Source organism: Chenopodium album, chromosome 4 (genome assembly GCF_948465745.1).
Source record: "Chenopodium album chromosome 4, dcCheAlbu1.1, whole genome shotgun sequence".
NCBI classification, from domain to species: Eukaryota; Viridiplantae; Streptophyta; class Magnoliopsida; order Caryophyllales; family Amaranthaceae; genus Chenopodium; species Chenopodium album.
Genome location: NC_137837.1, coordinates 78,096,022 through 78,121,209, shown reverse-complemented (window position 1 = coordinate 78,121,209; position 25,188 = coordinate 78,096,022). Strand labels below are relative to the sequence as shown.

The following is a 25,188-nucleotide window of genomic DNA, read 5'->3' as shown; positions in this document are numbered from 1 at the left end:
ACGATCCAGATCGCAAACCCCAGTGACCCAAGTCACGTTTGTTCCGCATTCCGATACGCGCGACTCAGTTCGCGATTCGTGGCTACGTACCGCGAACCATGTAATACTGCTTCCAACAAGTACATATAATATTATATTTTTTCTTACGTATACATAAGAAACATTAGTCAAAGTAGATTAATAAATAGTGTAAAAGTAGAAATGAAGCAAGTATTAAAAAAACGGATGAGTATTATTTAGAAAGTTGGGTCAGAGTTGAGTATTTTTAGGAGTATTCCGTTAAGTTTATGCTCCTACTTTATTAGCTTTTGTTGTTTGCTATCTTGTGTATATGGCTCTTGTATTTCGTATAGTGGTATGTACAAATATATTCAGTTTCTTTATGTAACTTGCTTCATATTTAGCTTCAATGCGGTGTATGTAGACAGTTTTCTACTCTCACTGACAAACCAATGCAACTAATATGAAACGAACGTAGTATATAATTTAGGGAAATTGTTACGTGGACTCCTTAGGTTTAAAAAATGCACCATGTACCCCTGAAAGTGAAACTTTTAAATGCATTGTGTACCCTTGTTTGTAAAAAAAATTAAAAAATATACACCATATACCTTGACCATCGAAGAAATGCACATACCATTTACTTATCAAACTAAAATCCTGCCCACACACTAACTCCCTTATAATACTTTATATTTATATAGTAGAACTACTTAAGAGCAATATTTACATCAAAATTTGAACTCCATCGATCATTCTAAATCCTAAACGTTTGAGTGTTAGAATTTGATTTATTAACTAAGTGTTACTTTTTATTAGTTACTCGATCAGTTGTAGGTTACTCGGTTTGGAATACTTGGTAGGGGTCAATTGGTCGATCAAATTAAAGGTCACTTGGTCAGCCTTTACTCGAACGATCAAAGGTTACTCGGTCAATTAGGAGTCACTTGATTATTTTTGTAATCACATGGACATTTTTCTTTCTAAATCTTAGTGCTCAACTCAAATTACGCAATTTAATTAAAAAAAATGGAGGAAGTATTTATTTATGAGTACAATTAATGTTTTCAATTCACTTTAGGTCATCATCAAACATCCGATCCTTGAGTCATTTTTAGCTTTTACCTTATAATTTGTTGTTAAAAACGAATTTGGGCCGCACTCAATCAAGAGAGAGATTTCACTTTACAAGATCAATAGAGTTTCATTCCAAAACCATATGACAATTGAAAATATATAGGAGGAGTTGTCCGATCCTTTAGCCTTATAATGTAGGAGGACATGATTTGGACATTATAAAATAAACATACACATTGTATTCTTTTATAAAGATAATACGAAATATTTATTAGTATACGTAACCACTGAAGAGATAAAAGATAATACAAAGTAGGCAACTTTATACTTTTATAGTATACATGATATGTGGCTTATTGAAAACAAAGAAATTCCACGGCACATATATTATAGATCATCGTGGAAGACCTTATTTATACATACAAAGTACATAGTAATATAATTGCATTATATTATAGTAACGAGAGAGTTCGTTGTACAACACCCTCATCAAGAGATTGAGGGCATTAGCAGTCCTGATTGATGATTGATTACTGGAGATGACATAAACCAATGAAAAAGAATTAGTTTCATATAAATGTGTAGTAATAGACTGTATGTTCTTAATAAATCGATTTTATCGAAATGGATTTATCGAGCTATATTACCTTGAAGTTAACTATAAGTTCACATAGGAAGTTAAACAAGAAAATAATTTGTGTGATAACTTATTGAGATAATATTTATAGTACCTGTTTGACATAGAGTCCGATAGACTCAACATAGTTGTTGTGTATAGTTCCGAAGAATCCAACAACACGACCACCTGATGGTACTTGTGAGCGAAATTCGGACAAATAGTTGGTGTACGGTCCACCTCCAAATGGTCCGTAACCATCCACACGCAAATTAGTATGTAACTTAAGCTTTGTCAAGCAACGATTTCCTTGCCATTCTCCGATCCACCCACTTACATTTGTTATAAACTCGCCAGATTGGAGTGTAATCTGTATAAATAGCATGTAAAAATCATTTTGGCATAACATAAGGTTTAATTTACTTTTTTGGAATACAAGATAATTTTTAATGTTTCTGTGATAATCATCTTTAAAACGACTACATTATTGTATTCAATTAGGATTGACTGATTGTTTAAAAAAATATAAAAATTATAAAAATGATATTTGAAATAGAAAAATGAACTTAAAAAAGAAAACTTAATATTTATAAGATTGATGAAATAAATCATAAATCATAAATCAATCGATTAAAATTGAGTATAGTGGTAATCATTATTTAAAAGACGACAATAGTAGAGCAGGAGGCATTAACCTTGTGTTCAGCGTTTCCACCATCACCACCAAACTTTTGACGAGTCTTTGTTGTGACAAACGTGAATGAATCAACAATTGCTCCAGTCTTTATGATTATCTCTCTCAAATTTTCCGAAGGTTCAAGCAATATAGACCATTGATGTCCTCTCTGATAGCCAAAAGGCCCGAGTTTCTCAACAGTCTGACTTTGCTGCAATCAAAATCAATACCCATTTTAATTATATTGAATAAAAAAATTACTACGAGTAATTTATTTTTTGGGTTTCAACAAAATTAAAATTGTTGTAACTAAACTAGAAAATAACCTTTTATTGTTGATGATGGAAGGATCTAAGATAGCAAAAAACTAAAAAAATGTCGACTACGTACGGCATGCCTTTAGTATGCAGATTATTTATGAATGTCGACTTTAATAAACTTATCATCTAAATTAAGTGTCTCCGCGAAAGATAATAATATTTTGAATATTTACAAAAATATTATTTTTTTTAAATCATGTAATTCACAAAAAAAAATAAAAAAAATAAAAAAAAATTAAAAAAAAATTAATTGATATTTTACATTTCCCAAAACAAGACATGATATATACTAACTCCGTTTTTATTTAGTTGACATGTTTTGACTTTAGCACTATTTACACACCTTCCTTTGACCGTGTTTTGTGCTTTATACGTAATGAAAACTATAGTCATGTGGGATCTTATTAGATTCGTCACGTTATATACTTTCAAATATCAACTTTGCATAATTTTTGTTTATCGATAATTAGAGATATTAATGATTCAATAAATGCATTGGCAAACATGACTAAAGAAACATGTTAACTAAAAAGAAACGGAGGAAGTAGTAGTGTAATATTCCCTCAGTCCTATAATATAACTCTTGTTTGTATTTTTTCATGGTATTTAAGAAATAGAGGAAATAGTGGATGAAGTACATTAATACAAGTTAAAAGTATAATTATAGACAAGTTAGAGAGAGAAGGTGAAAAAAATTACAAAGCACGTGCAAAATAAAATATTTTTCCAAAAAAAGCAGGGAAATTTTGGAGGGACAAAACAGCACAGGATGTGACTCGTGTCACTCCTACATCCGGTGTCTATATTAGTATTAAATAATTGATTGATTGGTGATAGAGGAAGCAGATAATTACATACCTTTTCAGCATAGAGTCCAACGGAAACAAGGTTGTCATGAGCAGTTCCAAAGAATCCAACAATACGGTCATTTTGAGGTACCGGCATTGGTGATTTGAATTCGTAGCCTCCCTTAAGCTGATCAGTTCCATACGGCCCGTGTCCACGAGGATGCAAAGTAGTATGAATCTTCATTTGGGATATGAAGGAATCCTTAGCAATCCCACTTATTCCAGTTATGTATTCTCCAATTTGGAGCTTGATCTTTTATAAAACAAAAACAAATAAACCATATCATTATTATATTATTGGAATAAAATAACTAAAAGGAAAAGAAAATAATATTATTACTTTTCGTTTTAAATCATTATAACTGTTTGATTGTTCAAAAAAAAAAAAAAATTTAATAAAATAAAATTTATAACTGTTTGACATTTTTTATTTATATTTTATGTCAAATCGTTGCAAATGATTTAAAATGGTGGTAATAACCTTGTATTGCTGTCCGCCATTGCCGCCAAACTGGGTAGTATCGGATTGTCCATTGGCATCGGTTATGGTGAGGCCGATCGCATCCACAATGAACCCCGACCTTATTACTACTTCTGTGATTCTATCAGATCCTTGGAGCATCAACGAGAAGTTTTGTACAGCTTCCTTGTCACCATATGGTCCGTACTTCTGCATAAATAGTAAGCATAAATAAATTTTTAAAAAAAAAAAGTTTATGGCTATTTATTTAGTATAAGTCACATACAAATGAATTAAGAAGACAGGCAAAATTGAAGTAAGATAATACGTACCTGGATTTGAGCCATATTCTTGGATTACAAATTAAGGTAAAGCTTAGCTAGTAGTTGTATGTTTATAATTTCGTGTGTACGTAGTGAATTATGAGTTATAGCAATGGTTTATATATATAGTGTGAGAAAGGGACCAAGAATAAATTCTGTCATACATGCCAAAACACAAGGAAGTTATAATGCATAACAGTTATGCACAACTGATTTTACATAACAAACTTTTTCACCTCTCAATAGTACTATTGTTACTATTCAGTAGTACTACTGACAGGTTTTTAATACTATTGTAGCATGAAAAGTACTACTGAAAATGTTTAGTAGTACTCCCTCCCAAATCAAATTGTTATTAATTTTTGCCGCTTAGTAGTACAATCAAATTTGTTATTAATGCAACAAATGTGATGTAACAAATATTATAGAGATGTAGGTGGGATGATTAAAAAAATGATTACCATTGTGTTAATTTTTTATTGGCTTATTTTAATTTATTTTTAATATCAAGATTAATTATAATTCTTTTCTCAAAATAATAATAATTATAATTCACTTATTTAATTTTTTAAAATACATTTATTACTTTTCAAATAATTTTTATTTTTATTTTTATTTTGAAAACATTTTTATTTTATTTTATAGTTTTATAATTGATATGCGAAATTTAGTTTTTATTATAAATGAAATGAAAAAAAAAAAAATTAATAGAGTGATTATGAAAATATTAAAAAAAAAATAATAATAAGTACAAAATAAATTTTAAAAACAGAAAAATATTAATGATTATTTTAACATAAAAATTAAATAAAATTGGTCAATAAAAAATTAAATACCATAGAATTTTCAGATATATAATATATATATATATATATATATATATATATTTTCTTTTTTGAAGACAGGTGTTATTATATTCCTAGTGTTGATTGTGGAATGAGGATCTAAGATAATATAAATGGATAAGAAACAATGAGAAAATAAAGTAAAGAATCGGAGAATAATATAATTGGAGTAAGAATCTAATCTAAGAGAAATAAAAGTAAAAGCCATGCCTATATATATATATATATATATATATATATATATATATATATATATATATATATATATATATAAGGAATAATGTGTATGGTTAAAAAAAAACTTTGTATATAAGAATCCTAGATACTGTAAGCAATTGGGCACAATTTATTAACTTAAACCCTATTCTTTTGGGCTGATATTGAACTGAACAAAACTGAAATTTAATAATAATAATAATAATAATAATAATAATAATAATAATAATAATAATAATAATAATAATCGTATTTGACATAGAATAACTCGTATACTAATGGCCCGTTCTCATACGATTATTTTCAGTTCAGTTTAGTTCAGCTCTAATAAGTTTAGTTCAGTTCAGTTCAGCTCATAATTTCCTTCTCTTATAAAATATTCAGTTCAGCTTTAATCAGTTCAGTTCAGTTCATCTGAGTTCAGTCAATGAGAACAGGCCCTTATAAGTTTAGTTTTTTTTTTTTTTTTTTTTTTTTTACACGGTAAGATATAAGGTACCCTTTCTATCCTATTGGGGTGGGGATTGATCCCCTGCCACTAGGAGAGAGATGTAGTCATGTAGGGACAATTCCTCCAATTTGGATCCTCAGTTGCATTAGGTAGATAGGATAGCTGGTCTTACTGATAATTAAATGGTTAAATTAATTCATCTTATTATATTCAAACTAATTAACCCAAAATGTATAAGGAGAATGCTAATAACTCCAAATCAAATTGTTGATATGATGTTACTGCGGCATCTGATGCAAAATTTGTAGATTAGGACATATTGAAATTAAATTTAGTGCGATTGACTTCATCGATAATATGAACTCAGTTTCATATTATTTGTAAAACGTAAATAAGAAGTATTTTTTTAAAAAAATAAAATAAGGCAAAAGTTGAAAAATTATTAATCTAATTGATGTATGTGATTTATTTTACTTAGATAAAAGAATTAAAAGTTAAAATATTGGAGTAAAACTAACATTAATTACACCGAAACGTGTGATTTTTTCATGCATTCCTAACTTAATACTCCATTATTTCAACCAATATAATTATTCCTTATCTAACGCCTCGGGGTGCTCGTTAGCAAAATTCATAAAATAAAACAATAGTTATACACGGAATTTATTCTCATTCTCTCTCTCATTCTTATTTATTTATTTATTTATTTTGAGTAGATTCTCGTTCTCTTTTCTCGCACTATATATAACATTATTACATTCACAATAATGATCCACACATCGTAACAAATTCACTGAACACTTAACTTGTGAACTTTCTACTACTAATAGCTAAGCCTCACCTTTGTAAACTAAGAATATGGCTCAAATCCAGGTACGTAAGATTTTTCTGTAACATTGCTTGTCATATAATTCTTTTATTTGTTTGTGCTAATAACATCAAAATAAATATAATTAGTTCTAATATGAATATGTTATTGTTGTAGAGGTACGGACCATACGGTGACAAAGAGGCCGTAGAAAACTTTTCGTTCCAGCTTGAAGGATCTGAAAGAATCAAAGAAGTAGTTGTAAGGGCCGGATTCGTTGTGGATGCGATCGGGCTCACCGTCGCAAGCCCCAATGGGGATAGCGACACTAACATGTTTGGTGGCAATGGTGGACTTGAATACAAGGTCATACATATACATCTATTAAGCTGATACTCATATTTCATAATCATAATCATAATCATAATTTTACTTTTCTTGTATCGTGAAGATTAAGCTCAAGATTGGTGAATACATAACTGGAATAAGTGGGAAGACTAAAGATTCACTCATATCCAAACTGAGGATACATACGAATTTGCACCCTCGTGGACACGGTCCGTATGGAACTAATGAACTTCACGGTGGTTGCGAATTCAGATCTCCGATGCCATTAGCTGTAAATGATCGTTTTGTTGGATTATTTGGAACTGCACAGGACAACCTTGTTGCTGTTGGACTCTATGTTGAAAAGGTAACTACCATGTCATATTTCAAATGACCACTACTTTCAGTTTTTACTTAACTTAAAGAGAGAGTACACGTTATATTATTTATTTATTTATCGATTTTTATTTTATAAGTTCTGATTAAGAATTTCTTTGTACAATTTAGGGATGCAGTTGCTCCTACTGAGGTTGGAGACTTGAATCGAAGTTTGAGGCAATTGTGGAAGCTGCCATACAATATCAAGCAATGTGTACTTTCTCTTTCAAGTTTGTGTTGCATCAAATAAGCCACATGTACTAAACTCTATTTAAGTGGCATGTCAAGTGATCAATGTATTCGTACATTTGACATAATGTATTATTATTATCGTCTATGTTTGACTCTTGTTTGATCAATATAATATAAGGAGTTTTCTTACCTAAAAAAAAAATTAAAAATAATAGTAATACAAGGAGCATTTTAAAAATTTAACAATTTATGCCTTTTCTAAGCCATTTCTCATATTGGGTATACGCCACCACCCAAAGAATATTTTAGTGTGGCGTGGTGCAATTGTGCAAAGAATTTTTTCTATCTCTCTCTCCTATGTCTTATATCTATTACGCTTATAATGGCAAAAAATAATGTAAATACATCCATTTGAATATGAAGAAATAACATAACTTATGTGTCAGTTATGTTATTTTTTTCGGCTGTTTCAAACTCAATTGAGATACTTTTTGACACGCAAAATGAGTCATTACATTATTTTTTTTTCTTATTGTGAGCTCAATTTGGATTTGACCTTATGATTGACCTCATGAGATAACTTGGGGCTTTGCCTAGACCAAAATACTATTTATTGTTCATAATAGTACATAGACACCATCTAAAATTCTAAAGTGAGAAAATTTATTGAATAGAGCAAGTAAATAAATATTAATATCTTTAAAATCCTTAATTTTATCTTCTCTCAATAATTTTCAGGAAAATAATGATATACTCCTTCCGTTCCATTATTTCCTGTATGTATTTTTTTGGGTGTTCTAAAATTTTATGCATGTTTCTAATAATAGCTAGCACATATTCCCTCTATCTCTATTCTTTTGCCCCATTTGACTATGCATGATGTACAAGATGCAATTTAAAACATCTGTATCTTTATTTTCATACACGTAAAAATTATAAAAATGTGATAGTAATGAAATATCAATGAGACGACTCTAACAAGACCACTTATGACTATAGAATAAAATTTTCTCACTTTAGAATTTTTAGATGATGTCTATTAATATTTATTTACTTGCTCTATTCAGATCAATAATGGATGGAAGGAGTATATCATTTTCCTGAAAATTTTATTCAATAGAGCTAGTGCGGTAGGTGAAAGAATAAAAAATTACATGAAAAAAGTAAAAGTAGTTGAGAGAATTGGAGGAGACAGAATATGAAATTAATAAAATATAATTTATGTTGGGTCGATGATGCGGTTCCAAGGCATCAATATTGTTATTATAATTATTTTTATTGTTATTTTTAGTTTATTATTAGATGACCGAATTTATTAAGATATTTTTGTTAGTTTAATTCGGTTAGTATAAGATAAGCTTAACTTTAAAGATCATATTTGCAAAATATTATCTTTACAAGTTAGAGTTAGTTTCCTAGTTAGATTAGAATTTATTTTACCGATTTTTAGGCTAATTATTTAGCTTATAAATACGTGATGGTGTTTAACGAAAAGTATGATTGATTGATTTTGAAATTTATAAAGTTTTACGTAAGCTTGTGCTTGTGTATTCTTGGCCTAGTTTAGGTTTTAAGCTCGTGTTGCTTAGCGTTTCTTGACCGAGACTCAAGATTCCAAACCTTTCAACTGCGATTGAAGGTTATATCCATCAAAATTCATATCAGTCGACTAGTTGAAAAAAATGAATTAAATATTGTAAAAGGTTTCTAAATAAGGAAATAGAGAAAGTATTTAATAACGGCCGAAAAAGGAAAGTGGAGCAAGTATTTAAAAATGGAGGGAGTAGGAGTAACACAAAGTCTTATATATGGCTGGCCACACAATGTGGCCATCCATCATGAGAGTTACTTTGTAAGTGTTATATATAGGAGTTACTCGTTCAGTTTACAGGGGTTACTCCGTCAGTGTTATAGGGGTTACTTAAGGATTACTCAGTCAATACTCAATACTATTGGGGTTACTCGGTTAATGTTATAGGGGTTACTTGGTTCTTTTTCAAATTGTCACATGGTATGGCCAGTCATACACAAGACGCACTAATGCAGTAATTAATGGTTAGAGTTTTCAAAATTTGACCCAAAAAATGGCAATGGAGAAAACATATAGGGACGGAGGGAGTAATTATTACTTACCTTTTATCTTTTCCATACAAGATACATGTACACCAAAAAAATCATTACTTACTTTTTATCTTTTTTTTCATACAATATTATCTACTTTTTATTATTCCCATACAATATTCTCTACTTTTGCCATACAATATTCTTTAATTATCGTGTTTTTTGAAAAATTGACACAAAATAATATATTTTTTGAGTACATATTTCTTAGGGCTATGTATAAGAAGCTTAAAACGAAAAATTAATTATTAATGAAATATCTTCATTAATTACACTAATTTGCGGTCATGCATTCCTAAACTAATACCAAATGAGTAAAAATATTTTTGATACTTATTTGTGGCCTTAAAGGCTACATACAAAATTAACCTAATTCCTTTTAATTAACCCTGAGAATATAGACAAAAACAATTTCTCTATCTCCCCCCCAACCCCCCTGAATATGGACGGGGAAATGATTTCATATGGAAATATTTTCATTAACTTAATCACGCTCATATATACTTTCGTAGATTCCTCTATCCCAATTTGTTTTACAATACATAAGTTATTCTGAAAATTTTAAGGTGCAGGCAGCTGTACCTTGCTTGGTACAGCCAAAAAATGCAAAAAGAACATGTAACTATTTTGTAAAGAGCATACAATTATTTTGTAAAGAACATATAGTTATTTTGTAACGAACATCTAATTTTATATTTTTTTTTTTTCATATCTAAAGAACATCTACAATATTAATAAAGAACATGATAATATTATGTAATAAACTTTATCGATATATAACCACCCTAATTTGAAGACAAAATTTAATAAACATTTCACATTAAGCAATGATCATTATGTTGCAAATAAAGTACATTACACTAACTGATCAATGAACATAAACATACGTTCTTTTTATTTATTTTTTTGGTGCAAATATGTTATTTTCACTCTGGGTATATGTTCATTACATTTTAATAGTATGTTATTTTTACTTTAGGTATATGTTCATTACATTTTAATAGTTTGTTCTTTTCACTATAACTATATGTTCATTACTTTTATATATCATGTTCTTTCCTACAAAACGACTGTACGTTGCACCGTACAGGTGCCTGTAGGAACCAGCTATTGAAGTTATTCAAATGTATCTGAAGAATTTCTTATATATATTAGGAAAAATTGAAAAAAATAATCCCACCTTTTGCCCATCTGCTCAAAATAATCCCACCTTTGCGTATTCCAGAAATAATCCCACCTTTATACCCTATCTTCTCAAAATGAGCCTTTTACCGATTTATAAAATTAGTAACCTGTTTTAGAAGGTGACTTGACATTTTTCATCTTCTAATTGGTCCTATTTTTAAATAATTTTAAAAAACAAAGAAATTAAAAATAAACAAAACAAAAAAAAATCTCAGCTCCCAGCCCGACCACCCCCTTCACCCCTGGACTGAAGCGGGCCGCCACCGCTGAAACAACCAGGTATTTTTTTTTATTCTTTTTATTTTTTAAATCTCTCCTTCAAACCTCCCACCTCCCCCACTCCTTCAATGGAAAATCCCCATGACCACCACCACCAAACCTCCATACTACCATTACACCCATAAGATCTCACCTCGAACTCCCAACCTTACCCCCACAAAACACCCTAATTCTCTGTCTTCTTCCCCAACCCCTTGAGCCGCCCTTGCCTGAACAGCTACCACCGTCCTTGCCCCAGCCTCACCCCGCCGGTCTAAACCAAGCCCACCACCTGAACGACCACCCACATCTTGCCCTTAACTTGATAATTATTGTTGTTCATGGTTAATTTATTACCCCTACATTTGATTTATTTTTGTTTATTGTGAAATAGGGTAGATGTGAATTTTTTGGGGGTATTTGAAAAAAGTGGGTTTTTATTGTTTAATTGAAGTTTGTAATGGAATAATTCTGGGTTTTGTGTGTTAGAATTTTGGGCAAAAGCTGCAATCTGCCTTGCTTGAATGTTCCATTAATTGAAATGATAATGGGGGTTGGTGGAGTACGCATCAAAAAGGGGAAGCGGCAAGGAGGTGAGCACTAAGCAGGGAGGCAGGGTAATGTGAGAGAGTGGTGTCGTGACAAGCTCGTGGCCGTGGTGGGGAACCAGGGAGGGAAGGGGGAGGAGAGAAGATTGTTTGGGTGGAGGTCAAGTGGTGTCGTGGTGGTGTGGGTGGAGTTCTGTGGTGAAAGGGGGTGGGGATAGGAATTAGAATTTTGGGAGGAGGTCAGGTGGTGGTGTGGAGGTGGTTATGGTGGTTGACATGGATGGAGCCATGGAGGGGGTGAGGTGAGGAAGAGGGATTAGAGGAAAATAAATAAAAAAAAAAAAAAATCTAACTTGTTTTACAGGTTGAAGGTAAAAAGGTTCATTTTGAGAATATAAGGTACAAAGGTGGGACTATTTCTGGAATTCGCAAAGGTGGGATTATTTTGAGTAGATGGGTAAAAGGTGGGATTATTCTTTTCAATTTTTCCTATATATTATCCAATGAACACATACAAGATTCTTATTCCATTTTTTTCTCTTTTATTTTTCTTTGATTCTAACTAGTTATTCTCTTATCCTTTCAAATTTAACTGCGGACTACATAATTTTTATTTTTTTTTTCAATTCTTTGATAAATTTGCACTGTTCCCTATCCCTTATCATCTAAAAAGATGCTTTAGGTATCAACCAATCAAAAGGATTAACCTTGCTTTTTCTCACCGAATCTTAATTTTATCTCGTTTTGACATTAACCAATCGACATCCAAGAGCATAATAACTCTTAAATCTGGCACAAACTTTTAAATAAAACGGATGTTCAGTAAATTACTGAACATCCGTTATAAAGTGACAATGAAACGCACAAAAGTTACACTAAAACGCACAAAAGTTATCGTGACATATATAAGAGTTATTTATGTTTTATTGATAAATTTGACAAAAGTGACACTAAATTTGACAAAAGTGACACTAAATGTGACAAAAGTGTACCCGATGTACAGTAAATTACTGAAAACCGGGTGTATACAAAAGTTTTCCTAAATCTGGATAGTATCTGTCACATTACTTTTATTGAGTTCATAGTAGGCAATTTTTTATAAGTAGAATCTCCTTTCAGAAGTGCTTGATGAATCAGTGGATAATGCCACTTTTGATCTCAGAATAATACGGACTTTTATACAATGTCCGTCCCTTACATATGGGTAAGGGGCCGATTGATCAAATCCGTATAAAAGTTAACACTGCAACATTGTGACACATTGGTCTAAAATTTAGCATCAATTGTACATCAATTGTAAATTGGCATATAAGTTTGCACCATTATGATACATTAGTATAAAAGTAGTACTCATTCATATTTAAATGAAACATTTTCCTTGTGAATGTATGCCAATACAACATCTTGACTGATAATATCTTTAATTATCAATAAATAATTTATAACAATCAATATCAATCAATCAATATACATACATTAAAACTCAATGGCAAGGATTGTAATCCTGCCATGTGTCGCTAATCTCGCCACGTGTCACTATGACTTGACAAATCATATGGCACATCAATGACGCATTTTATGATACTATAATTTGTAATAAATTTGCATTTAAATGAGTTATTCATGTTCATAAATTCTAAAATTTTAAGGGGAGTACTAAATGCAGGCATAATTTTACCTAAATGCAGAATAAATTATTTTTTTAAAAAAAATTATATTCCATATTGGCCCTTGTTTTAATTTAACCCCTTTCATTTTTTTTAAGGATTAAATTAAATCCTTAACACTCCTAACTATATAAACATCCCTACCGTTTAATTTACAACCATATTCTAACGTATTCAACCTTTTATCCTATTAAATATTCAATGCTATACAAATTCATGGATAATAATAAAGTGCATTACGACGATTTTTTTGAGATATGAAAATTATGTGCTGTAAATTTTTTTTCTTCGCAAAATCTAAGTTATAGATGAACAATCAAACAAAATAAAATTTCCATCTTAAACGGAACTTTTTATTCATGGGCATGTATCACGGTGCCGGTTGTGTTGCCGGGGCTCAACATTACCCCCCGGCTATGATTTCCGGGGGTCAACAATACCCCCCGGCTACGATTTCCGGGGGTCTCCAGCACCCCCCGACTACGATTTCCAGGGGTCTCCAGCACCCCCCGGCTATGATTTCCGGGGGTCTTTAGTACCCCTTGGAAATCATAGCCGACTGTGAACGACTTCTTCGTCTCTACGGCTTAGATTGAAAATTTTTGAGGGAAATGATAAAATGAAATGAATAGCATAAAAAAATGGCGACTGAAATGGTGAATGAAATGGAAAAAAATAGCAAATGAAATGAATCACAAAAGGGAAAATGTAAAAAATAAAAGTCTGGTGAAATGACAAATCAATTTTTTCATTTTGGAAAAGGGTATTTCAGTCTTTTATTATTTTCTTATCATTAATTAATTTCTGCATTTAGGTTATTTTGTAATGCATTTAGTACTTGCGAATTTTAATTGTTAACTTATATATGTGTCACTACAAAAATTTGGCCTTTTAGCAACAGGTGAAACCCGTTGCTAATTGCTAAAAATCCGTCGCTGGACATAGCTAGCTACGGATTTATCAACGGAATCACTCCGTTGGTAAAAACCTTGTCGCTAAATGAATTTAGCAACGGAAAAAAAAATTCGTCGCTGGACTTAGCAACGGAAAAAATAAATCCGTCGCTGGATTTAGCAACGGAAAAAATAAATCCGTTGCTGGATTTAGCAACGGAAAAAATAAATCCGTTGCTAGATTCAGCAACGGAAAAAATATTATGAATCGAAAAAAAAGCTGCTATTTGGGTCGACCTCACTCGGGTCAACCCGACTCGGCTTTCCATGTAACGCTCCTTGAATCTCCAATCGCAATATTACTGTTAGTAGGAGTCGAACCCGTGACCTCAATGTCAAATATTGATACTCTTACCAACTATACCAAATATTATTTGTTTACTTTTACGCACATAATTGATAATAAATGAAAGAAATATTAGCAACGGAAAAAAAAATCCGTCTCCAAGTTTAGAAACGGATTTTCAAATCCGTCTCTAATTTAGAAACAGATTAGAAACGGATTTTCAAATCCGTTTCTAAATTAGAGACGGATTTGAAAATCCGTTTCTAGTTTAGAAATGAATTTAACTTACATAATTCGTCTCTAATGTAATATTTTTAATAATTAGTTTAAAAAATTATCTAGAGACGGAATAAAAAATCCGTTGCTCATATTAGCAACGGAAAAAAAATTCTGTCTCTAACTTAGCAACGGAAAAAAAAAATCCGTTGCTAACTTAGCAACGGAAAAAAAATCCGTCTCTAAATTTAGCAACGGAAAAAAATCCGTTGCTAGATTCATCAACGGAAAAAAAATCCGTTGCTAATTTAGCAACGGAAAAAAAATCCGTTTCTAATTTAGAGACGGATTTTCAATTCCGTTGCTAATTTAGCGACGAAATTTTTAATTCCGTTTCTAAATTAGAAACGGATTTTTAAATTCCGTCGCTAAATTAATTTAGAGACGGATTTTTTGATTCCGTCTCTAATTTAGAAACGGATAAAATTCCGTCGCTAGAATTCCGTTTCTATATGGACATTTTTTTGTAGTGTGTGTATATTTTAAAAACAATATGATTACAAAGTTAAATTAATTTCTTTCAATTCCTCATTCACAATTTATATCACTACTAAAAATTGGCCAAATTGTGACCGCCGCAAACGGTCGCAGAAAATAGTAAAAACGGTCGCAAAACATAATTGCGACCGTCAACGGTCGTAACATGGTGGTCGTTAGGTCGCATTAAAACAATATTACGACCGTTTGACGGTCGCAGATTTTTAACGACCGTTTTAACTATTTTCAACGACCGTTGAATAAAAGGCCGCAAATATTAGAAATTGCAACCGCCTTATGAAACGGTCCCAAATCTTGAAATTAGCGACCGTCATAAGCGGTCGCTAAAAGTATTTAAAAAAAGACCCACCCACCCTTAACCCAGATCCACCCAAAGCAGATCCCACCCAAACCACCACCACTGCCCACCCTAAATAACCACTAGCCGCCGCCCTCTACCCACCATTACCTTCGCCCACCTTCAACCACCCACCCACCCATCCTTAACCCAGAAATTCGAACACAACAATTAAACCCAGAAATTCGAACAACAAAATTCGAACACAACAATTAAACCCAGGAATTCAAACACAACCATTAAACCCAGAAATTTGAACAAAAAAATTCGAACACAACAATTAAACCCAGAAATTGGAACAACACAAAAATTAAACCCAGAAATTGGAACAAAAAATTCGAACACAACAATTAAACCCAGAATTTTAGTACAAAAAAATCAAATAAAAAAGAAATAAACCCTCATAAATCGAACCTAAATTTGACAAATAATCCCACAAATCCGAACCTAAATTCAACAAAAAAATTCGAACGTAAATTCCACAATTAAACCCACAAATTCGAACCTAAATTTAACAAAAAATTCAAACCTAATTTCAACAATTAAACCCACAAATTCAAACCTAAATTTGACAATTAAACCCACAAATTCGAACATAAATTAAACAAAAATTAACATACCTTTATCAATATGTTTTCCTCTAATCGTTCATATGGTCGAATTCGACCACAAAAACTCCAAATTTGGAATTTTTATGGTCAAATTTGACCATTAACACCATAATTCGTTTGTTGCTCATTGAATTTATCAAACTTTGTTAATTGCTCAGTGAAGAATTAGCAAAGGCGAGCTAGCTCTGGTGTAAAAGAGAACGAAGGGAGGAGAAGAAGAGAATAAAGGAAAAGGAGAAGAGGAAAGATATCGGGGAGAAGAGGAAAGAGAAGGGGAAACAAATCAGGGAAAGAAGAAGAGGAAAGAGAAAGAGGGGAAGAGGAGAGAGGCGTGATCAGAGAGAGAAATAAAAAAATGAGAGAGGGGAAGAGGAGCGGCCGAAACTGATTAGGGTTAGGGTGGCTCCTCTTTTATAGTACCCTTTTTATTTAAAAAAATAGATAGTTTGCGACTGGCATTAGCGGTCGTAATTTTGCGACCGACTCTCAAACGGTCGCAATTGTGGGAATTTGCGAACGCCACTAATGGTCGCAACAACATTATTTTTATTTTGAATTTTTTGACATATATTTTATTTTAAAAAATATCTAAATACCTTTGCGTCCGTTTTTTAACTCAAAAACGGTCGCAAATCTGCGACCGCTTTAAAAACGGTCGCAAAATTAATATTTTGCGACCGTTTTCATGATGCTCGTAGAAAAACGGTCGCAAATTGGCCGAATTTTAGTAGTGTATAGGTTATATGTATTTAACATATGTAACTCAAAAATGCATAGTAATTTTAAAGGTTTTTTCTTTTAACCACAAGATAGGTTTACTTTGTTCTTATAAAAATACATATATGTTTACTTTAATTGAAGGAATTTTTATGGCGAATGAAAAATAATCTAATACTAAGCATAAAATAAAATTTAGGTTGCTATATATTGAATAATGAACTTTTTTTTTTAATAGTATTGAATAATGAACTTTAATTTAATGTATACTAATATTAGCAAAATAAATAAGTGATCAATACTATATACTAAAAGACACACCAACAATGACATGTGTCATCTCCTGGTGTGTCCTTAATTATTATTATATTTTATATAAAAAAATCTATTAATTAATGAAAGAAATCAATTTCAAAAATAATATTAGTTGTTGTACATATTCCATATTAATGTAGTATATTTAAAATAAAAATATTTCACAAATAATTTTTTTAAAATAGAAAATTGGAAAACTAGAAATCAAAAATTATATTCTTAAAAATATTTTGTGATTTGTTTTACAACAAAAAAATATTGCTCAGGTTATTTTGCCTACTTTTATTTTTAATTGTGTATTAGAAGCTACAATTAAAATATAACATATCACATACTTTTATTATTCCTCGACTAATTTATAATTATAATATTTATCTATTAATAATCTATAATGATATATATATATATATATATATATATATATATATATATATATATATATATATATATATATATATATATATATATATATAGGGGTGTCAATTCGGTTAAACAGTTCGGGTTTGGGTTGGGTTTATCAGTTTCGGGTTATAACGGGTCGGTTTATAACGGATTGAAATAATAAGCGGGTCGGTTTGGGTCGGTTTTGAAAATTATCGGGTCAGTTCGGTTTGGTTTTTTTAATTGCAGTTTCTATTCGGATTGGGTCCTTATCGGGTCGGGTTCTAGTCGGTTCGGGTCATAATCAATTTGGGTTGAACTGGGTCGGTTTGAAAACGGGTTTAGCCCATTTAATGTGGGTTTCGGTTAAAAACAGTTCAGGTCTTAATCAGGACGGGTCGTAATTGGTTCGGGTCATAATCAGTTTGGGTTTAACTGGGTCGGTTCGAAAATGGGTTTCGGTTCAAAATAGATCGGGTGAAATCGGGTCCAACCATTATTGTTTCGGTTATAATCGGTTTAGATTGAACTTGGTTGGTTTGAAAACGAGTTTACCTAATTTGAAACGGGTTTCTAATCAAAATCATATCGGGTTAAAATTGAGTCGGATGATTATCGAGTCGAATTAGTCAGATAATGGGTAGGAACGAGTCATGTTATAATCAAGTCAAGTCATAAATAAGTTGGGTTTATCGAGTAGTGGGTTGAAACAGATTAGATCATAAACATATTGGGTAACAGGTTGTAAATGACTCAGTCATAACGGGTTACGGGATTTAAACGGTTTGGTCATAACGGGCTACGGGTCGTAAACGGTTCGGTCACAACGGGTTACGGATTATAACCGGTTCGGTCACAACGGGTTACGGGTTGGAACGATTTAGGTTTATCGGATTTTTATCGGGTTTTAATGGTTTTCGGTTTAAAACGGGTCGGGTTACTATCGGGTTTAAACGTAATCGGTTTGGGTTGCTTTCAGTTTCGGGTTGTAACGGTTTGGCTTGATAACGGGTCGGGTTAGTAACGGTTTGCACAAATTCGGTTTAGTTCAGTTTCGGTTTGGAAAAAATTGGGTCGGGTCAGTTTTCGGTTTCCAAAAAACGGGTTTTAAACAGTTCAGTTCCTTTTCGGATCGGTTCGAAACAGTCGGGTTTAACGGTTCGGGTCAGAAACTGACAACTCTATATATATATATATATATATAACCGTTAATCTATATATTGCACATTATTTTATTATATTTTTTAATTTATAAACAATGACCCGGGGTATCGCCCGGGCAAAAAACTAGTTAAATATTAAAAATCTATTTATTGAGACAATTCCAAAAATTACCCACAAGACTATTTATTGTTGTGCATAAATTATAAACATTAGTTAAAGTGAATTAGGTGGACATTGCAAAAAGTCATAACATTTAATTTATTTAAACACAAACGGAGTACATAAATTTAAAACTTAACAACGCATAAAATTTGACTATTTTTCCTATTTTTATTTGTTGCCGAAAATAGCACAAGTCATACAAGTACCGATCAAACTGTTTTTTTTTTTTTAAATAAACAAATAAATAAAATAACAGCATATTATACACCCTATCATATACCTCTATCATCATTGGACTCAAATAAAGCAATAATATGATTTTACCATTGACGTTATGATATTACTCCGTATTTTTTATGTCATTTTATTCCCAAATTAAGTATCAATATATATATATATATATATATATATATATATATATATATATATATATATATATATATATATATATATATATATATATATATATATATCGCTATTGCTCACGAATCGTATAAATGGCCTGAGGTGAAAATGAGTAGAAAGAATCCGTTGCAATTAATGAGAGACGTCATGAAATTAATTCTTTTATTGAATCAATATCAAGTAGAATATGTTCTTGTTGATCTACATATATTAAGGTCCTATACTCCTATTTGACAAAAGTAACGGTAGCAGGTAGCTGTTAAGATAGGGAGTAGCGGTCAATTAGTATGGGTAGAGGTTAGCTATCAACGTAAAAGTTGATAGTAAGAGTGTTTGCAAAAGTAGCAGTTGCAATACTAAAATATATCAAAATTCATATAAATATTGTTTAGAAAGTAATAAAAAGTCTTTAAACGCTACCCGCTCTTCAAACGCTACCATTTATAACGTTTGAGAAAGGCTACATAAACACTACATCTATCGCTAACCACTACCTTGCCAAACGCTCTCAAAATTTTTCTAATAGTGTTTTGACTGGTCAAAACGCTAACCGTTACCTCAAACGCTACCACCAAACAAAGCCTAAAGCTGGCGAAACTAGTGTAGCAAATAAGGTACATGGTCATATTGCTAACATTTAGGTTAAACTAAGACCTGGTTCTATACGCCTTAGTCGCATGACATTTAATAAAATAATTTCACTTTGAGGAAAATAATTTTATTTCAGTAAAAAAAATATTTCCTCAATTTTTTTTTTTTTTCAAAAAGCATACATTACTTTGACTTATACACTATTTAATTTACATACTTCACTTTGATTGTTTACGTTTTATTTGTGATATATAGTTATGGAAAATTGATTTTTTTTGGAATTTTGTTAGCCTTATCTCGATTTATGCTACCATAATATCTAATTTCTATAATTTTGACTTACTAATAATGAAATATTTACTTTTATCTGATTCAAAAAGTACATTGACAAGTGTGACATGATAATAAGTAAAAATAAATCAGTTAAGTTAGACAAAAAAAAAATCGATGCAATTAAATAAAAATCTATAGTATATATTAAAGAAAAAAACATATAATAAGAAGTAGGAAAAATAAATATTAGTAAAAAAAAAATCATCAAAAATATGTAATTTTATTTTAGTAAAAATAAACTTCAATTCAGTAAATTGTTTCATTTTAGACACAAAGAATAATTTTTTATATAAGATGAAGAGAAGTAGAGAACTTGTCGTAATGCTTCCAGATTAAATTGTTAATGTTACCCAAGCATCAACTACAACTTTTGATGATTCTTTACATCAATGTTAAATCTAGAGTAAGGCCTTGTTAAGATCGCCTAAAAAAAGATATTTATTAAAAATAATTTCAGTTCAGTGAAAATAAATTTAGTTCAATAAAACTAATTTCAATTATGTAAAATTAAATTATGTTCAGCAAATCTAAAAAAAAAATATAATACCTTTCAAAAAAAAAAAAAAACGCAATATAATAAAGAAACTAAAAGAATAATTTTACTTTTGTAAATTAATTTCAATTCAATAAAACTATTTTTTTTATATATACTGGAATTTGTTCTTGGTCCCTTTCTTACATTATATATATAACATTGTTATATTCACAATAAGGATCCACAACGTAACACATTCACTACACATTAGCTTGTTAACATATTACAAAGTATTAGTTAAGCCTCACCTTTGTAAGCTAGGAATGGCTCAAATCCAGGTACGTTTGATTTTGTTATAACATTATATTGCCTGTCATAATTCATGCGTATGTGTTTAAGAAAAAAACCATGTGTATGTGTTAGTGTTATTGATATTTACATAATTAGTTGTAGTATAAAAATTTCCTTATACTACGATTATTGTTTCAGAGGTACGGACCATACGGTGACAAAGAGGCCGTAGAAAACTTTTCGTTCAAACTCGAAGGATCTGATCGAATCAAAGAAGTAATTGTTAGGGCAGGGTTCGTTGTGGATGCACTCGGGCTCACCATTGCAAGCGCCAATGGCGATAGCGACACTACCATGTTTGGTGGCAAAGGCGGACTTGAATACAAGGTCATACATATATATCTATTAAGCTGATACTCATATTTCATAATCATAATCATAATCATAATTGTAATTTTACTTTTCTTGTATCGTGAAGATTAAGCTCAAGATTGGTGAATACATAACTGGAATAAGTGGGAAGACTAAAGATTCACTCATATCCAAAGTGAGGATACATACTAATTTGCATCCTCATGGGCATGGGCCGTATGGAACTAGTGAACTTAATGGTGGATGCGAATTCAAATCTCCGATGCCATTTGCTGAGAATGACCATTTTGCTGGATTCTTTGGAACTGCTTATGACAACCTAGTTTCCATTGGACTCTATGTTGAAAAGGTAACACGTACCTAAAAAGTTAGTAACTACTCCCGCCGTCCCAAAATTACAGGCAAATATACTATTTTGAATGTCCCAAAATGTTCCTCCTATTACTAAAGATAACACCTAATCATTACTTGCTTTTTAGCTTTTCCATACAAATTACACACATACCAAAAAATCATTACTTACTTTTTCTCTTTTTCATACAAAGTACACACATACCCAAACAATCATTACTTACTTTTTAACTTTTCTATACAATATTCTCTATAATATTTTTTAGGAAAAATACACTTTAATAATCCCAACTATGGGCGATTTATCTACAATAATCCCAACTATCGTTTATTCTACAATAATCCCAGGCCAACTATTAGGTTAGTTTTCCTCCAGCAGTCCCCAAAACCGGATGCCTGCTGAAAAGGTAAACTTTTTTTTTTGTTTTTTAAATGCCACATGTCAACACATGATTGGCTTAATAATTTTTTTTTTTAAAAAAAAAAAAAACAAAAACAGCCCAACCATCCATCCTCCCTTCAGCCACCACAGCCACCCCTTCATTCCCAAATCCGACCACCGGGACACCGTCCCCTTCCTCAGCCCCGTCCATCCTCGCCGCAAGCCCGCAACCACCAACCCAAATGTGCACCAACACCACCGTTGGATTCTCTCTCCTCCGCCACAACCACCAACCCAGATCACCCTTGCTAAATTCGTCGGTTTCGGTGGTGAGAGAAGGGAGGAGAGGGTGCTGCTGGTGCGATTTGGGTGGTTTGGCCGGTTTCGGGGGTGCGACTGGGGGTCGTGGGTGCGGCTGGGGGTTTCGGTGGTGCGGCTGGGGGTCGTGGGTGCTGTTAGGGGTCGTGGGTGCGGCTGAGGGTTACGGTGGTGCGACAGGGGGTTTCGGTGGTGCGGCTGGGGGTCGTGGGTGCGGCTAAGGGTTTCGGGGGTGCGGCTAGGGGTTTCAGGGGTGCGGCTGGTGCGATTTGGGTGGTTTGGCCGGTTTCGTGGGAGCGGCTGGGGGTTTCGGGGGTGTGGCTAGGGGTTTCGGGGGTGCGGCTGGAGGTCGTGGGAGTCGTTTCCGGCTTGGGTGGCTGGAGAAGGTGGTGTTTTAGTGTTGGGTGGCAGGAGGTGGAGGTGGTGGTTAGGGCTGAAGGTGGTGGTTGGGCGGCAGGAGGTGGAGGTGGTGGTTAGGGTTGCTGCCAGAATTTTTTTTTTGGTTTTTTTTTTTTGAGCCACTCACACACTGACACGTGTTAAACAACCTACAATAATAGGTTGTTGACTTTTGTTGACCGGTTTGGGACTGCTGGAGGAAAACTGACCTAATAGTTGGGATTATTGTAGAATAAACAATAGTTGGGATTATTGTAGGTAAATCGCCCATAGTTGGGATTATTAAAGTGTATTTTTCCTATTTTTTATTATCCCCATACAACATTTTCCTAACATCTTATGGAGGAAGTAGTAAAGATGCCACATCATCACTACATTATGCCACATCACGAGAGAATCCAATAATGATTTACAAAGTATTCATGATAAATGGGGGATAAGTTTGTCATTTTATCAATTTCTTTTTTAAATAAAAAAAAAACATAAAAGATGGCTAATTTACAAATTTTGTAAATCAGCTTTGGCTCGCTTTCTAAAAGGAGTTAGCCTGGTCGGGGGCCATGATAACAACAAGTCTAGGCCACACCCGTCATAACAGTCCACTTTGTACGACCAAGGAGATTCTATCTCAAAACCATATGACAATAAGGGGAGTAGCTTCTTAGCCTTATAAAATGGACACTCCTTTCTTATTTCTTCAATGTGGGATACACATCTCAATACAAACTCTCATTTATAAACTCACCCAATGTGGGACAACACACCACTCACATGTGGGTTTTTTCATGGTCTCAACAGGCCAAGCTTCGCTTCACCCTCATATCAAACTATATGCATGTGAAAATTACTTATTAATTTTTTTAATTCAATTGGCAGAACTCGCAAATCAAGAAATGGGTGATTGCCAAGTGCGGACCTTATGGTTCTCAGTGTCCTGAAAACAATAGCTTTAAACTTCAAGAGGGTGAAAGCATCAAAGAAGTGATTATAAGGTATGGTTTTATTGTGGATGCAATTGGATTCGTCGTAGCTAACCCGTGTGGAGGTACCTACACTAAGATGTTTGGTGGCAATGACCCTCGCGCAAAGGAGAGAAAGGTTAATACACAATACACCTATGAATCTTCATGTTTCCAATATTTCTTATTATCTTGTTTTGCAATATTCTGACTTTATCATACATTTATTCCATTCTATTTTTTATGCACAAATAGATTGTACTCAAGTGCGGTGAAAAGATAACTCAAATCAGTGGAACCTATGGTAACTACAAATACCAAAACAATGAATGCCTTATTGCCGCTATGAAGATCCACACCAATTTATGTCCAACCGGATATGGACCATTTGGACAAGGAGATGGAGTCGATTGTCCCCGTAATTTCTCATCACCACTCCTACTTGACAACCCTATTGTAGGAGTTTTTGGAAGGCACCACAACTATCTTGAGTCCATTGGACTTTTCTACAAAAAGTTGGTAAGACATAATTATAAACTCTTACGATTATCAAATTTTGTTTTATATGTGAAATACATGTTGCTAATGTAATTGTATTTGACTAACGATTTAATTGTTTTCATGTCCATTTGATTAGGAATGATCATGCTCTTAAGTGTGGATGTGAAGTGTTTGGCTATCTTAATAGCTAGCTACGTTCCATCTTTCCGCTAAATTTGCAGTGGTTCTGTACTTCTACGGTCATCTATATTGACTATGTATGTTGTTGTTGTTTTTTTTTTTTTTTTTTTTTTAACGGACTATGTATGCTGTGTTATGAAATATTTTACTTTCCAATAAGCCAAATACTTTGTATACTACAAAGTGGCCTTTGATAATCTTATGTGTTGTAATCAGATCAAATATGTAATTATCTTAATGGAGTGTTGTATCGTTGCTACTTATTATAATATACTTCCTCCTATTGATTCAGTTTTTGGTAGATGTAGCTAAATTCATTAAGGGATTATTACATCCATAGTATTGGTTGAAGAGTTTCTATAGTAAAATCTAATAATTGATGCGGTAATTCTTTATGTAGACAAAGAGATTAATATGACGCATAGCGCACACTTAGTTCTGGTTTAATTCAACTAATATTTACTTATTTTAGAAAAAATAAGTTTATATCAGATCGGAATAGAAAAAATAAGTTCAGTTAAGATTAGATCACAAAAAAATAAGTTAATATTAGATCATTGTGTATTTACAATTTTTTATCGCTAAATATTTTTAATTTCGTAATGATAAAAATTA

The 25,188-nt window shown here is 32.2% G+C and overlaps 3 protein-coding genes across 3 annotated transcripts; 2 read left to right on the top strand and 1 right to left on the bottom strand.

The window, feature by feature from the left end:
* Positions 1–1,380: 1,380 nt before the first annotated feature.
* LOC145627415 (mannose/glucose-specific lectin-like) lies at positions 1,381–4,427 on the bottom strand. The gene is made up of 6 exons (XM_081679808.1): positions 4,330–4,427; positions 4,019–4,207; positions 3,548–3,790; positions 2,389–2,580; positions 1,809–2,063; positions 1,381–1,610 (listed from the first exon to the last, which is right to left on the bottom strand). Exons 1-6 carry the CDS (start codon positions 4,342–4,344, stop codon positions 1,608–1,610), a joined length of 897 nt encoding a protein of 298 aa, XP_081535934.1. The 5' UTR covers positions 4,345–4,427; the 3' UTR covers positions 1,381–1,607.
* Positions 4,428–6,547: 2,120 nt separating this feature from the next.
* On the top strand, positions 6,548–7,682 carry LOC145627412 (protein GOS9-like). Its single transcript, XM_081679806.1, has 4 exons — positions 6,548–6,705; positions 6,818–7,006; positions 7,092–7,334; positions 7,475–7,682. Exons 1-4 carry the CDS (start codon positions 6,691–6,693, stop codon positions 7,493–7,495), a joined length of 468 nt encoding a protein of 155 aa, XP_081535932.1. The 5' UTR covers positions 6,548–6,690; the 3' UTR covers positions 7,496–7,682.
* A 13,372-nt stretch (positions 7,683–21,054) lies between these two features.
* LOC145627411 (mannose/glucose-specific lectin-like) lies at positions 21,055–24,827 on the top strand. Its single transcript, XM_081679805.1, has 6 exons — positions 21,055–21,158; positions 21,310–21,498; positions 21,590–21,832; positions 23,810–24,031; positions 24,148–24,411; positions 24,530–24,827. Exons 1-6 carry the CDS (start codon positions 21,144–21,146, stop codon positions 24,533–24,535), a joined length of 939 nt encoding a protein of 312 aa, XP_081535931.1. The 5' UTR covers positions 21,055–21,143; the 3' UTR covers positions 24,536–24,827.
* Positions 24,828–25,188: the final 361 nt, after the last annotated feature.

Bases quoted from the DNA above. Each gene is read 5' to 3' on its own strand.
- LOC145627415 (XM_081679808.1), bottom strand. The intron at 3,791-4,018 runs GTTATTACCACC...GTTTTATAAAAG, and splicing joins ATGGCGGACAGCAATACAAG to ATCAAGCTCCAAATTGGAGA. The intron at 2,064-2,388 runs GTTAATGCCTCC...CTATTTATACAG, and splicing joins GTGGAAACGCTGAACACAAG to ATTACACTCCAATCTGGCGA.
- LOC145627412 (XM_081679806.1), top strand. The intron at 7,007-7,091 runs GTCATACATATA...TGTATCGTGAAG, and splicing joins ATGGTGGACTTGAATACAAG to ATTAAGCTCAAGATTGGTGA. The intron at 7,335-7,474 runs GTAACTACCATG...TGTACAATTTAG, and splicing joins TTGGACTCTATGTTGAAAAG to GGATGCAGTTGCTCCTACTG.
- LOC145627411 (XM_081679805.1), top strand. The intron at 21,499-21,589 runs GTCATACATATA...TGTATCGTGAAG, and splicing joins AAGGCGGACTTGAATACAAG to ATTAAGCTCAAGATTGGTGA. The intron at 24,032-24,147 runs GTTAATACACAA...ATGCACAAATAG, and splicing joins CTCGCGCAAAGGAGAGAAAG to ATTGTACTCAAGTGCGGTGA.